The sequence below is a fragment of the Ylistrum balloti genome, unplaced genomic scaffold (genome assembly GCF_031769215.1).
Source record: "Ylistrum balloti isolate Yb309-2 unplaced genomic scaffold, AGI_CSIRO_Ybal_v1 Utg369924, whole genome shotgun sequence".
In the NCBI taxonomy this organism is placed as follows: domain Eukaryota; kingdom Metazoa; phylum Mollusca; class Bivalvia; order Pectinida; family Pectinidae; genus Ylistrum; species Ylistrum balloti.
In genome coordinates this window covers 217,044-230,861 of record NW_026782040.1, presented here as the reverse complement: position 1 = coordinate 230,861, position 13,818 = coordinate 217,044, and the positions used below count along the sequence as shown (strand labels likewise).

The window sequence follows — 13,818 nt, the reverse complement described above, 5'->3', positions numbered from 1 at the left end:
TTACTTTGGGTTAGTCATCCTGTAATAAATTTAACCCCATTACTTTGGGTCAGTCATCCTGTGATGAAGTTAACCCTATGAATTTGGGGCAGTCATCCTATGATGAAGTTAACCCTATTACTTTGGGTTAGTCATCCTGTAATAAATTTAACCCCATTACTTTGGGTCATTGATCCTGTAATAAATTCAACCCATTACTTTTGGGCAGTCATCCTGTAATGAAGTAAACCCCATTACTTTGGGGCAGTCATCCTGTAATAAATTTAACCCAATTACTTTGGGTCAGTGATCCTGTAATAAATTTAACTCCATTACTTTGGGGCAGTCATCCTATGATTTTAATTATCTACCCAACTAAACAAAGTTTGGGAATTACTAAGGAAAATAACAAAAGACACTAATACAACTCTTTGTTTTTATTTTATGAAAGGACCTCACTGGAGTAAAGGTGATGAGGATGGTCAAGCTTCCCATGGAGTGGTCATTAGGCGCCACAGAAATATGTCTGTCACAGTGAGTTCATATGTTGTTAAACATCATTCAGATTTAGTGGAAAGTAAGTGTCATGCTGATGATAATGTGTATATGAGTAAGTAATATTTTTATTGGAATGAAGGTGTCTTCTCCATTTGGATAGTAAAGACAGGCATATTTAAATATTTGTTTTCATGTTATTATAAACACCATGAGGAAAACAATGAGGCTTTTGACTTCCTTCTTGGATTGTTATATGTCTGATGTTGTCTATTTTGTACTTATTGAATTGTCGATATAAAATTTCTGATTACATTTTTAGTTTTTGGTGGATGTCCTTCGTGAAAAATGAAGCATTATTCAGATTCCGAAATCAGTTCAAATGTCACTGTGAGAAAAGGTGTGATATAATGTGTTGACAGGTGTGACGTGCCGTCTAACCCCTGTAAACCATTTTTCCTTCACGGTTTCTCATTATCATGATTTCACAATACAACAAATTTACATCAATTTACTTTTGCAACTTCTGAACCACAATTATAAATTTGGAAATGTATTGTCTTCATTAAAACTCTGTAGTGAGCCCTATTTCTGGTCACTTTTTTGGCAACAACAGGTAAGCTTCCCATTCTATCATTAACAGGGAAATGTTGTACATTACCCTAATGAATAAACGGCCTGTTAAACTTCCAACATCAGTTGATGTCTCATGCCTTCATTTCAGTAGCAATTTGAAGGAAGGTAATTACAGTTAGTCAAAGGCTTGAATGGCTTCATGTGCAGATCGTTGAATTCAAACAAGGCAGCATTCTCCACTTTATCAAACTCAAATCCTGAGAATCCATCAGAAGAAAATAACAGGACTAGTGTATCCCCTCAATTAGATATTGATATTTTTTACGATCAATTTTTGTTTACCTTAGTAGCCTCCTAGGTTTCAAACTTCAGGCCCCTAACATCACTAATAAGTCATAGAAGGACAAAAAAGCTGTATGATGCAGTTTCATTCATTATTTGGCTGTACTGTATGTAAATCTGCACTTAATGTGCTATTCATTTGTGTGTCTTTTGTACATGTATTCCTTGAAGTTGTTTGGTAGAAGGCACTGCTGGTGGACTTTGAAGTCCTAAAGGTTTACCTTGCCCTGCATGCTTCCATTTCAATTTACATGAATAGTGGCCCAGTTTAGAATATACAGAACTGATGTACTTCTTTCTTGACGTATCAGATACTTGAAAATTGTGAAAATCTGTTGTTTCCTACGTTCTAAATTTAGGTCCTTAGCATCAGTTACAAGTCCTAGAAGGACAAAACAGCTGTATGATTTAGTTTGATTCAGTATGTTCCTTTACTTTTTTTTTTGTTCTAAATTTCACTTATGTGTCTTTAGTCCACTACTCAAAGAATCGATTGTTTCAGACAACAAAATTAATGGCAGAAGAAAACGCATGTGTATCTGTATGTACTGTATACATAGGTTCATGCTTAAGGTGAATGGACATTTATCATAAGTCTGCAATGTCTGACGACAGAAATCAGTGTTTGTTATTTGTGATGCTAAATTTTCACAATTTTGAGTTTATTGTGAAAATTGAAAAAGTGAATTGCATGTGAAAGAAAGTTGATGTACAGTATGTTGAATGCCACTAGGCAGTTTTTATGCTCCTGTCATACATGGCCGAGGGCATGTAGTGTTGAATCTTTCCTTAATTCTGTCATTTCATCATTCTGTCAATTTCCTTTTACTTTGTCTTCGCAACTCCTCCTAAACCCTTTGGAGGATTGTAATCAAACTTGGTTCAAAGTAAACTCACGATGTGTAGATGTAAGAGGCCATTCAAATATTTTATTATATGAGTTATGGCCCTTGGACTCAGATTTTTCTATGCAAAATACCTTGTCTTCGTAACTCCTCCTAAACCTTTAGGAGGATTTTAATGAAACTTGGTACATAGTACCACATTGTGTAGAATGTCGTCAGTCTTTCAACAAATTATTGAACATTTTAAAAACATTTGGTATTCTCAACATATTCATCAAGCGAAATAGATCAAGTAAATGTATGTATATCTGCTAACTATTACACTGACCACTATGCAGTTGTGGTTAAAGTTTAATTTGAGGTAAAAATATCATTCTTTTGTATGTAGATTAAATGTAATGTCCGTTTAGAAATAAATATTTGAAAAGCTTTGCTGCCAGCAGTGGCATTAGTGGCACATCTACGGTAGTTAAAATAATTTTTTATTGCCAATGCCATTTTGTTGATTGATGCGGGAGGGAAGCATAAATTAATCTATCTTTAGGAACTGTCTGATTTTTACATCATGCCCTTCCAGTTCTGTCATGCCCCAAATCAATATTGTCACTCTTATGACTTAATTTCTGTGGGGATTTTAATCATGCGTTATACAAAGGTCATCTATTACAATATCTAGAATGCATTTATATTCATAGGCTCTAAAGTCACTCCGATGTTTGCAGTTATTACAGCATGTCATTAAATTTTTCGTTGCTCTCTTCTGGTTTGAATTAAATAATGTTACATGATAGAGGTGGTAAAATTTCATCCTATGTGTATGAAATAATGGTAACTAAATGCAAACAGATTTCAATTTCAATTTTAATAAATTTGGAGACAAAGTTGAAACAATCGAGTCCCTAGATTTGCTAGACTCATTCTTAAAATTCAAGATTGCCACAATCTTTTAAATCTAATATATCATTTCCAGAGATTTTGTTGACCTCATGTAGTTCAAACATAAAAGCAAATAATGATTATTAACTAACGTAATGATAAAAATATAGTGTGTATAATCAGAATCCCAATATCTAAGGTGGCAGACAAGGCCCTTGATTTACTACAAGCTTTCGGGTATCAAGAATTATTTCTATTGTAATTTCATTGTCAGGTCACTGTTCTTGAAAAGTAGCTGAGATTGTGTAAACCATTGTGATTTACAGGTGAAGTGGCCAATCGGCATTGTGGAGAGATATAAGTGTGGACAGGATGGTGTTATAGAGGTGGAAGTTGTGTAAGTATTGTCTTGATAATAATCTGTATTTGGATTACACCTGTGAAATTTCAATATGAAATATGAATTGTTGTACATTTTACTTGTTAAAAGGATATTCAGATTAACCTTAAAATTCTCCAAAACCATGAAGATTTGCATGTGAACACTGATATGATATTCTTTTTGCTCTTTCCTGTGATTTTTAAGAGTAAATTTTGTATAGATTATTCCTGTATCTATTTGGTAGTGGATTCATATCTGGTAATTAACCCACCCATATCTATTAAAATCATAGTTAATTGTGACTTTTATTTTTTGATTTGATTGATGTCTTACTGTTACTTAACAACAATTCTGTGAGTTTGATGGCATTTCTTCGATTATCGTACAGATAATTAAGATGTTTTCACAGTTTGTCTTCAACAGAGGTTTACTGTACTTATTTCCTCTTGCAGAAGCCATGTTCCTGCGTCAGAATTACAAACTCAGTCCTACGATCAACAATTACCTGTCTCCGAGAGTGGGACTGCAGCTGCATCAGGTACATCACAAACAGCCAAGGTCATAAGACATTAGTGTCTCCTAGTAATGGTGTAGCTGAACCCACCTAAGTCACATGACATTGACTTCTTTAAGAAGTTGAGTGTCTGTGTATGATAGGGGTATAACAATATTTGTTTTAAAGTCTGTCACTCATATGCAGTAAATAAAATCATGAAATGTAGTTAGTGAATTCAAATATAGTAGATGATATTGTATAAACTGATATTGGTTGTGATATTGTTTCTAGCGATGAGAGAGGGTGGTTTGGTGTCCTGCTGGCAGTTCAAGGATGGACTCGACCAGTGGCGAACTTTGACTCTGGAAGAGAGTGCCAAGGTGGACAATCATCGCGATAACAGCAAACCAGGATTGATCACAATCACTCACAAAGGAACACAGTCAGTATTAAAGGCTATCAGACTATGTATGAGGCAGGGGCTATAGTGAAGAGTGGGGAAATTTTGTAGCTTCTGTTGCATGTAGTTTCATGTTTAAATTGAAGTATTTGGTTAATTTCATTATCAGATGGTAGGCTGTTCATATATGTTCCCCTTGGTCTCTTGTTGTGCCTGTTTGATTTTAAAACTGATCAGAGAACCAATATGGGTAACAGGTGGCCATTTTGAATTTCAAATTAAAAGATTTTACCTTTGTCACGTGTTGTTGGCAGTGTAAGTGTATTTGTTGGCAATGTCACATGCTGTTGCTACTGTCACATTTATTGTGGACAATGTCACATGCTGTTGGTACTGTCACATTTATTGTGGACAATGTCACATGCTGTTGGTACTGTCACATTTATTGTGGACAATGTCACATGCTGTTGGTACTGTCACATTTATTGTGGACAATGTCACATGCTGTTGGTATTGTCACATTTATTGTGGACAGAGTCACATGCTGTTGGTACTGTCACATTTATTGTGGACAATGTCACATGCTGTTGGTACTGTCACATTTATTGTGGACAATGTCACATGCTGTTGGTACTGTCACATTTATTGTGGACAATGTCACATGCTGTTGGTACTGTCACATTTATTGTGGACAATGTCACATGCTGTTGGTACTGTCACATTTATTGTGGACAGCGTCACATGCTGTTGGTACTGTCACATTTATTGTGGACAATTTCACATGCTGTTGGTACTGTCACATTTATTGTGGACAATGTCACATGCTGTTGGTATTGTCACATTTATTGTGGACAATGTCACATGCTGTTGGTATTGTCACATTTATTGTGGACAGCGTCACATGCTGTTGGTACTGTCACATTTATTGTGGACAATGCCACATGCTGTTGGTACTGACACATTTATTGTGGACAGTGTCACATGCTGTTGGTACTGTCACATTTATTGTGGACAGCGTCACATGCTGTTGGTATTGTCACATTTATTGTGGACAATGTCACATGCTGTTGGTACTGTCACATTTATTGTGGACAATGTCACATGCTGTTGGTACTGTCACATTTATTGTGGACAATGTCACATGCTGTTGGTACTGTCACATTTATTATGGACAGCGTCACATCCTGTTGGTACTGTCACATTTATTGTGGACAATGTCACATGCTGTTTGCAATGTCACATGTGTTGTTGACAATGCCACATGTGTTGTTGACAATGCCACATGTGTTGTTGACAATGCTACATGTGTTGTTGACAATGCCACATGTGTTGTTGACAATGCCACATGTGTTGTTGACAATGTCACATGTGTTGTTGATAATGCCACATGTGTTGTTGACAATGTCACATGTGTTGTTGATAATGTCTCTTGTGTTGTTTGTAGTGTTACATGTGTGTATGACAATGTTACATTTATTTTTGACAATGGCATACTGAGTAATGATTTCAGCTTAATCTATAGTCATACTATATAACTCATTCAATATATGTGAACATTGCTGATGTCAAAAATTTGTCTTGTATGACCCTTCTGTATTTCAGACACAAACAGTGCTATAAATATGTTATACTTACCCATATTTAAGAGCATATATATAAAAAATGAAGTTGTGTGGTTACTTTGACTTTATCCCACTCAGGTATCATTTTGAGCTTCGCAACATGAGGTACAGAGAGCAAGGAGGGCAGACTCATGGACCGATACAGCAGACGTGTTAGTAGTATTTAATGTATTCGTAACCTTTCAACTTTGAGCTGAGTGTAGTACTGTAATAAATCTTTAACCTTTCAACTTTAACCTTTGTTATATCACATCACCAAGTGACTCTTCAAATTCTGAATAAATTAAAATATTGTTATATGTGTATGCAAAAAATGGATTTAAAATACCTTTATAATGAGTCTTTATGTAGTATTGCAGACAAAATTTTAAGTAGAATGATGAAATTGAATGAATTAGATGAAATAAGTGATACATATGTGTATGTGTGTTTGGGGCTAGGCTAGTGGGGGAAGGCACAGATCAGGAGCATAACATTAGTAAGATCTTAAAGGGTTTTGTAAGTGTGTGACATGTAATGTTAGGTTGATATTTCAAAGTTTAATTCTGAAGAAATATTTTTGTGATTTATAGTTGTAACTCAAGAAGATTACCAGACCAGAATGATGATAGAAGACATTGGGGCTATGTAACAAGAAAATGATGTTGATGGATATACCAGGTAGGTAAAAACCGAGGGCCTAGTTACTTCTTATAGCATGTACAAGATATATATACCACATTTTCTGGATTATAAGCCGCATCTTATTTCCTTGTGAGTCGGGCATGTAGCTTATATACTAGTGTGGCTTATACGTGGACTAAAACAGATCACCAGGATGAAAATAAAATTATAAAAAAGGAAGCGTACCAGTACACCAGTATGAGACACTACTGAGGTTTTTAACGAGAGTTTGTCCCTCACGTGTTTGTGATTGAAACAGATCTTCGTGAAACGCCATTTGCAATCGTATACAAGATGATTTGAAAATTGAAATAAAAACAACATTCTCAGTGATTTAATTAATCATACCTTTTATAAATTACGAGGATATCTTCTTGACTTATAACCAGGAAAATACGAAATGATGCACTTTACTCCAAATTTTGATAAAAAAAGATATGAAACAGAGGCTGTCATCTTATTAGTTACTAAATGCTTTTCATATCTTCATCAATATAAAGTAAGAAATATCAGTCACAACAGTATCAGAGTAATTCATTAAGTACAGTCTACTGGTTTTGCCCTCTTTGGGCTTCATCAGGTCCTCCATCAATATGATATATACTTTTATGACAAACCTCAAAATGTATCATACTGCTTGTTCAAATTTGCTATGGAAAACTATAATGTCTGTAAGGAATGACATGGAGAAAATGGGTTTTCTTCAATAATTGCTGAAAAAAAACCCAAAACATCACCATCATTTCCCCCTACAGTATATACAGTATACCTATACATCTGTGACACCATCATTTGCCCCCCTCCCCCTACAGTATATACAGTATACCTACACATCTGTGACACCATCATTTCCCCCCTACAGTATATACAGTATACCTACACATCTGTGACACCATCATTCCCCCCATCCTACAGTATATACAGTATACCTACACATCTGTGACACCATCATTCCCCCCCCCCTACAGTATATACAGTATACCTACACATCTGTGACACCATCATTCCCCCCATCCTACAGTATATACAGTATACCTACATATCTGTGGCACCATCATTTCCCCCCCCCCTACAGTATATACAGTATACCTACACATCTGTGGCACCATCATTCCCCCCCCACAGTATATACAGTATACCTACACATCTGTGACACCATATATACAGTATACCTACACATCCACCATCATTCCCCCCTACAGTATATACAGTATACCTACACATCTGTGACACCATCATTTCCCCCCTACAGTATATACAGTATACCTACACATCTGTGGCACCATCATTTCCCCCCCTACAGTATATACAGTATACCTACACATCTGTGACACCATCATTCCCCCCTACAGTATTTACAGTATACCTACACATCTGTGACACCATCATTTCCCCCCTACAGTATATACAGTATACCTACACATCTGTGACACCATCATTCCCCCCTACAGTATATACAGTATACCTACACATCTGTGACACCATCATTCCCCCCTACAGTATATACAGTATACCTACACATCTGTGACACCATCATTTCCCCCCTACAGTATATACAGTATACCTACACATCTGTGACACCATCATTCCCCCCATCCTACAGTATATACAGTATACCTATACATCTGTGACACCATCATTTCCCCTCTTCCCCTACAGTATATACAGTATACCTACACATCTGTGACACCATCATTCCCCCCCTACAGTATTTACAGTATACCATTTCCCCCTTCAGTGTATTTGAAAGTAATGGAACCATTCTGTGTTGCAGTGATTGGGATGAAGATTCTGAGAGAGATATCTAAAGTAGCTAGTTTGAGAATAGACACCTTGCTACAGTGAAAAATCTGCAGTGCCACTCATACAGATATGTTCCTCTGCAGTACACATCAAGACAGAATTCTGGATTAGTCCATGCAATGTGAAGAAGATTAAAACAAATAAGGTGTATCTTTATGACCTGCAGGAGAGTTCGTATCAGTAACACATGAACAAGTAACTTACAAATTGATGTCTGAGTGATGGTATTAAAATTCAGTATTATTTGAATTTAAATCTTTTAATCCTAATTTTGTTTTATTTGTGTTATACCTACCTAAGTAAGTAAAGCAGTATTCCTGAGCTTTAACAGAAGTTAGAGGAGTTTGCTGATGTGATGTTTTTACTTTGGTATGGTACAGAATTTTGGTATTAGTTTTTGGTTAATTATCTTGACATAGGTATTTGTTTCTAACTCCACTGATCATAACTGACTAATGATGAATTGTGAAATTCATGAACTATGTGAAAGGAGAAAGTGAAGGTAAAATTTTAAGAAAATTGTAAATGATCAACCCTGGTATGCATATTCTGTAATAAGTCGAGGGGGACGCCTCTTTACCTCAGATTCATACTCTGAGGGAGGGCTCCTACACTCAGTGAATCATGTAAGTTTGGCTTCTGCCAAAAATTAACAGGGTCACCGCAGTAAATTCAGCTCAGTCTGTTATAGGGCCGGAGTGATTGAATCTAGTAGCAGTTGATCCAGTTGATGTGACAGTATAAAGTCGTACACTAATATCATGACATCATTAATTGTGAGTCAGGTGTTATAAAGTTGAATTATACATTTATCCAATATTAATGTTGTATATGCCTAATATATTGATTTTGATAGTCATCAGTCAAGGTTAAAGTCTTACTTGTTAAAACTGATTGAGAAACGGTCAGATTAATTATGAAAGTATGGCTGACAGATTGGCCTAAAACACGAATGGTATGTATACGCCTCCAGCAATAATATGGTTGAAGTATTACCAGTATATTGAGTAAATTGATATGAATGCAGTAATAGTGAAAAAGTTTGAAGAGAATATTAAGTGACTGAGGGATGTTTATAACAGAGTAATATGGTGAATTAATACATCACTCTTGTGTGATGTAGACAGAAAACTTTTAACATTTGGGATAAGATGTTTGAAGATCAGTACAACGTTTGATAGAGAGCTGATCCTCTAAAATCTTATTCCATTGTGTGCCTTACTGCATATAGGGCTTAAACTGCTTACATGCTGTTGACATTCATGTACATATGAATGCCAACAGCATAAGGGCAAGTTCAATGAAGCATATTATGTCTTTAACTATTTGGCATTTACAATGCACATGAATACTAAAACCAGTTCAACACTTGTATTGCATTGATCTTACGCTGTTGGCAGTTTATGAGTTGGTAATACAAATATATTTGATAAGGTTAAGCTGTAGCAATGACATCTAATTGTGTAGTGTTTAATTTTGATCATCTTTCTGTGAAGTGGTGATGTTTCAAGAAAAAAAAAGATATGACCTGTCTTTAATGCAGTGAAATATAGTAGAATTTATAGAATATGTTTCTCCTTGGTGATGTGGACACAGAAACACAAGATTGGTAATGATGAGTGTAAATTTTCTTAAAATATATTCTTAGATATTAAACATCCTCAGTCTTTCATTGTACAAGGTTGATTATAGTTTCCCACACTAAGCTTTAGTATTAAACCAATTATGTCATACCACCATCAATAATAATGCACAAATTATCTTTTGTTTAATTTATGTTAATTTGCTGTTGTATGATTTGTGAAATGATAACTTGATCCAATTGTAAACTAGTTATTTTTTCAAAATTTAAGAGCAGGAATGCTGGCCAAACATCTAAAAACCGATATTTTGTCCATGTTGATATGGAATGTGCCTGTCAATGTACAGCGAACTTGGTGGTGTTTTTTCCTGGTATTATGGCAGAAAATGGGCTGTTTTCCTCAGTCAGAATGTGTTGTTTTCTTAAATGTCAGAAAATGTCAATATCTTCACAAATTTGCAGGAAATACTTTTGTTTTATTTTTGTTTTTGTTTTTTTTTTTTGTTTTCTTTTTCAATCAATTAAGGCAGAAACTGTTGTGTAATTTAAGTAAAATCACATTTTAAATATTATTGAAGGTTTGGATAATACCCAGGTAGACAACCGTTTTAGATACAGGTATCACTTTTACTATTGTAATCATGAAATTGATTTTATCCTTGTTTGGTTTAATGTGATGTTGATAGTCTGTTTTTGTATGCATGTAATCGTGTCCATAAAATATTGTAAAGTATATAAAGTATTGTAAATAATTTGTTGTCTTTTTACTTCCCTTACTAGTATTTCTTGAGAATGTTTCTTTCAGTACAGCTGAGTTTTTTACAGTGTGTTAACAGGCTAAAGTGTGTCTGCAATGAATGTATTGATTATCTATAGTTATATATGAATTTGGGTGGTTGCTCACAGTCCGATGAAAATCCTATTATTTCACTGTACACTATATGACGATACCTGCAAAGAACAAAATCTTTGTGTCAGGAAAGTTTTAGTCCTCTGTAAATTCTTCTCTACATTTTATTCTTATCCTTATTGAAATGCAAGGATAATTCATGTTTGGATATTTCTTCTTGTGTGAATTTTGAAACCATATTTATGTACAAGTACCGTGAAGAAAAAGTATTTCCTGAAAAATTATGGAACTATGTATATATAGTTTAAACTGTATGTAACCAACCTCGCAGATACTTAGATACTGTTTGGTTGATATTTCATGTATTTTGACCACTTCTAAAATGTTATGCAATAATTTTGTTCATAACTCTTGTTAATTTGCTGGCTGAGGATAGGTTTATGTAATTATACATGAAATTACATGCTTGTTATTTAACAATGAAATCTCCTTTTTATTTTTGTGAATATGGGGGTGAAAATAATGAGGATTTGTTCAGTTATTTAGCTGAGTGTGATGAATGGTAATTATATTTTTGTTGTAACACAGTGCCTTCCTCACATTACCAACTTCTTTTTTTACCTGGACATCATTGAACTTTACACATCCTCACATCCTCTCATGTGAGTGTGTGCCTCAACCTCCTAGGGTCAAAAAAGAGGTCACAGTTACTATAAATAGGATTATAGGATTTACGTTATGGACATGATCCTAGTCTATAATCAGTTTCCTTGGTCATCACTTGCCTTCTTCACAGATTTCTTTTAAGTGATAAAGCTCAAGAATGTTTCTATTTTTCTTCTTTTTTTTTTGTTTCTGAAAGAAGTGACCATTCACTCAATGATTAGCAAGGAAGAACATGTTTACATTTGGTACAATCAAGGTGGGATTTTGACTATTCCATTTTACATTCCATAATTTTCCAACAAAAGAACAGACATGCCTGGAAATAAGCCCACCCATAGATATTGCTGTTCAGTGAAGTTATGAACCAATGGTACTCCACCCCTACCATTCATTGATTGATTCATTGATCATGTATCTATTCCAGTAATACACAGCCAACCAACATTTGTTTGTTAAGATCCAGTACCAATATTTGACCATACCGTCAATATTACTTACTAGATTCTATACATGTATATATGTATATATATGTATATATGGTAACTTCCCCTAATTGTGCAGCTGACTACTTTTCCAATACAGGCTCATGACTGAACACAGTAATTAAGTTAAAGATTCAACCAAGTTGATGAAGTCAGTGCCATTTCTACCTTTTTTAGAAAATCGTCATCATCATCAAGCCCAGTGACTAGATTCTATTTAAATTTATGAATCTTCATACAATTAGTGTCATCGTGTAAAATCTCACAGATGATGTTTCTGTGACATCAGGATAAGATAAAGAAATTGATGTATGTCTCACATCTGTATGTTACATTAGGATGTAATAATGGAGACTAATAGTTTGAAATAACACTTGGAAGTTCGGCCTGGAATTATCTATTTTCTGCAGTATTTTTCTGAATAATTGATGATGTGATTGATGAAACATGTCACTAATTGAATTTGTTCTTTTTAGCCTGTCAAGGGCTTAAAAAATTAATAATGTGAAGACTTGTCTCGTACATCACATATCAGATGGAAAACAATGTTCTAGGTCCTGTATGTATTCCACAAAGGATTTGACATGAACTACATTGTATACAGGTTTGTCACCTTTGTGTAGATTTGCCATATTTAATTAACAATCATGTGTATATGATTGATGAAAATATAAATGAAGGCCTACTGGTATGTACATATGAAATACATTTATCATATGATACATATTTATTGATTATGTATGTTTGTAAATAACAATACTTGCTTTTGTATCATTAATGATTTTTAACATGTAAAAAAAAATCTTAATTTTTTTCAAGTTGTAAGTAATATTGACAATTTGAGGAAATGTTGATTGATATCTTATTTTTGTGAACTTGTTCCTGTTATAAAGTTTGTTGATATTATGTGTGCCTATATATAAGGTGAGCAGTGCATGTCTACATTAAACAAATTACATATATTTTACGTATTTACAGGTAATGTAAAACAAAATATGCTGTTAGTCAGGCTATGTGTATGCACATTGTATGTGCTTATAAAGTCCTTATTCTTGCAATTTTGCTGCAGAACTTTCTTACTAAAGGTATTTGTTTCACAATCAACTTTACTATATTTCAAGATTATGCATACTGTATAAATTTCGTCTGTTTTTATTTTCTTTACTATATATTTTATGTTATATGTTAGCATGTGGTGGCTTCTAGCTTATTCTAGGTAGCAGGCATATTGAATTTATAGCTTGAGCTGTAGTTGAGGAATGGAAAGAGTTATAAGCTTATATAAACTTTTATACAAATTTTTATCATATATGTGTTATGTGATTTTATATAAATATAGGACACCATGATGGAGAAATGTTTAATGTTTGTACCTTGAGTGTTGAAAGATAGGTAGATCAAAATGTCACTCTGCATTGCTTGCTTTTTTGGGGACAGCCCTGTCATAAAATTTTCTTATATTATTAGCTTCGTTTTATATGAATCTACCGTAATTTTCAATGTCTGCAAGGAATTTTGTACTGTTTTGTTTAAGAAAAAATTATAAAACATTTTCTAAGAAGTAAAAATTTTATTTAGTATAAGAAAAAGTGAGGGCAGACAAGTTTCATTTACTTTCATTAGCCATATTTTCTGTATACATACATACATACATATATACATACATACTTGCTTCTTTTGTTTGCTTCGGTTACTGTTATAAAGAAGCAGTTTAATACCATGTATGGTAAATATCATTACGATGTTAGCCAGTTTCATT

General features: G+C 34.2%; 1 protein-coding gene across 1 annotated transcript in view; it reads left to right on the top strand.

Annotated features, from left to right (window-relative positions):
* LOC132546953 (uncharacterized) overlaps window positions 1-12,842 on the top strand; it is a 37,767-nt gene extending 24,925 nt beyond the window's left edge. The window contains exons 15-21 of the mRNA XM_060210683.1: window positions 431-513; window positions 3,440-3,510; window positions 3,948-4,033; window positions 4,283-4,433; window positions 6,092-6,165; window positions 6,586-6,673; window positions 8,451-12,842. Of these exons, the coding sequence (XP_060066666.1) occupies window positions 431-513; window positions 3,440-3,510; window positions 3,948-4,033; window positions 4,283-4,433; window positions 6,092-6,165; window positions 6,586-6,644 (524 nt within the window). The 3' untranslated portion in view covers window positions 6,645-6,673; window positions 8,451-12,842. The remainder of the gene's footprint in view (window positions 1-430; window positions 514-3,439; window positions 3,511-3,947; window positions 4,034-4,282; window positions 4,434-6,091; window positions 6,166-6,585; window positions 6,674-8,450) is intronic.
* The last annotated feature ends 976 nt before the right edge of the window (window positions 12,843-13,818 follow it).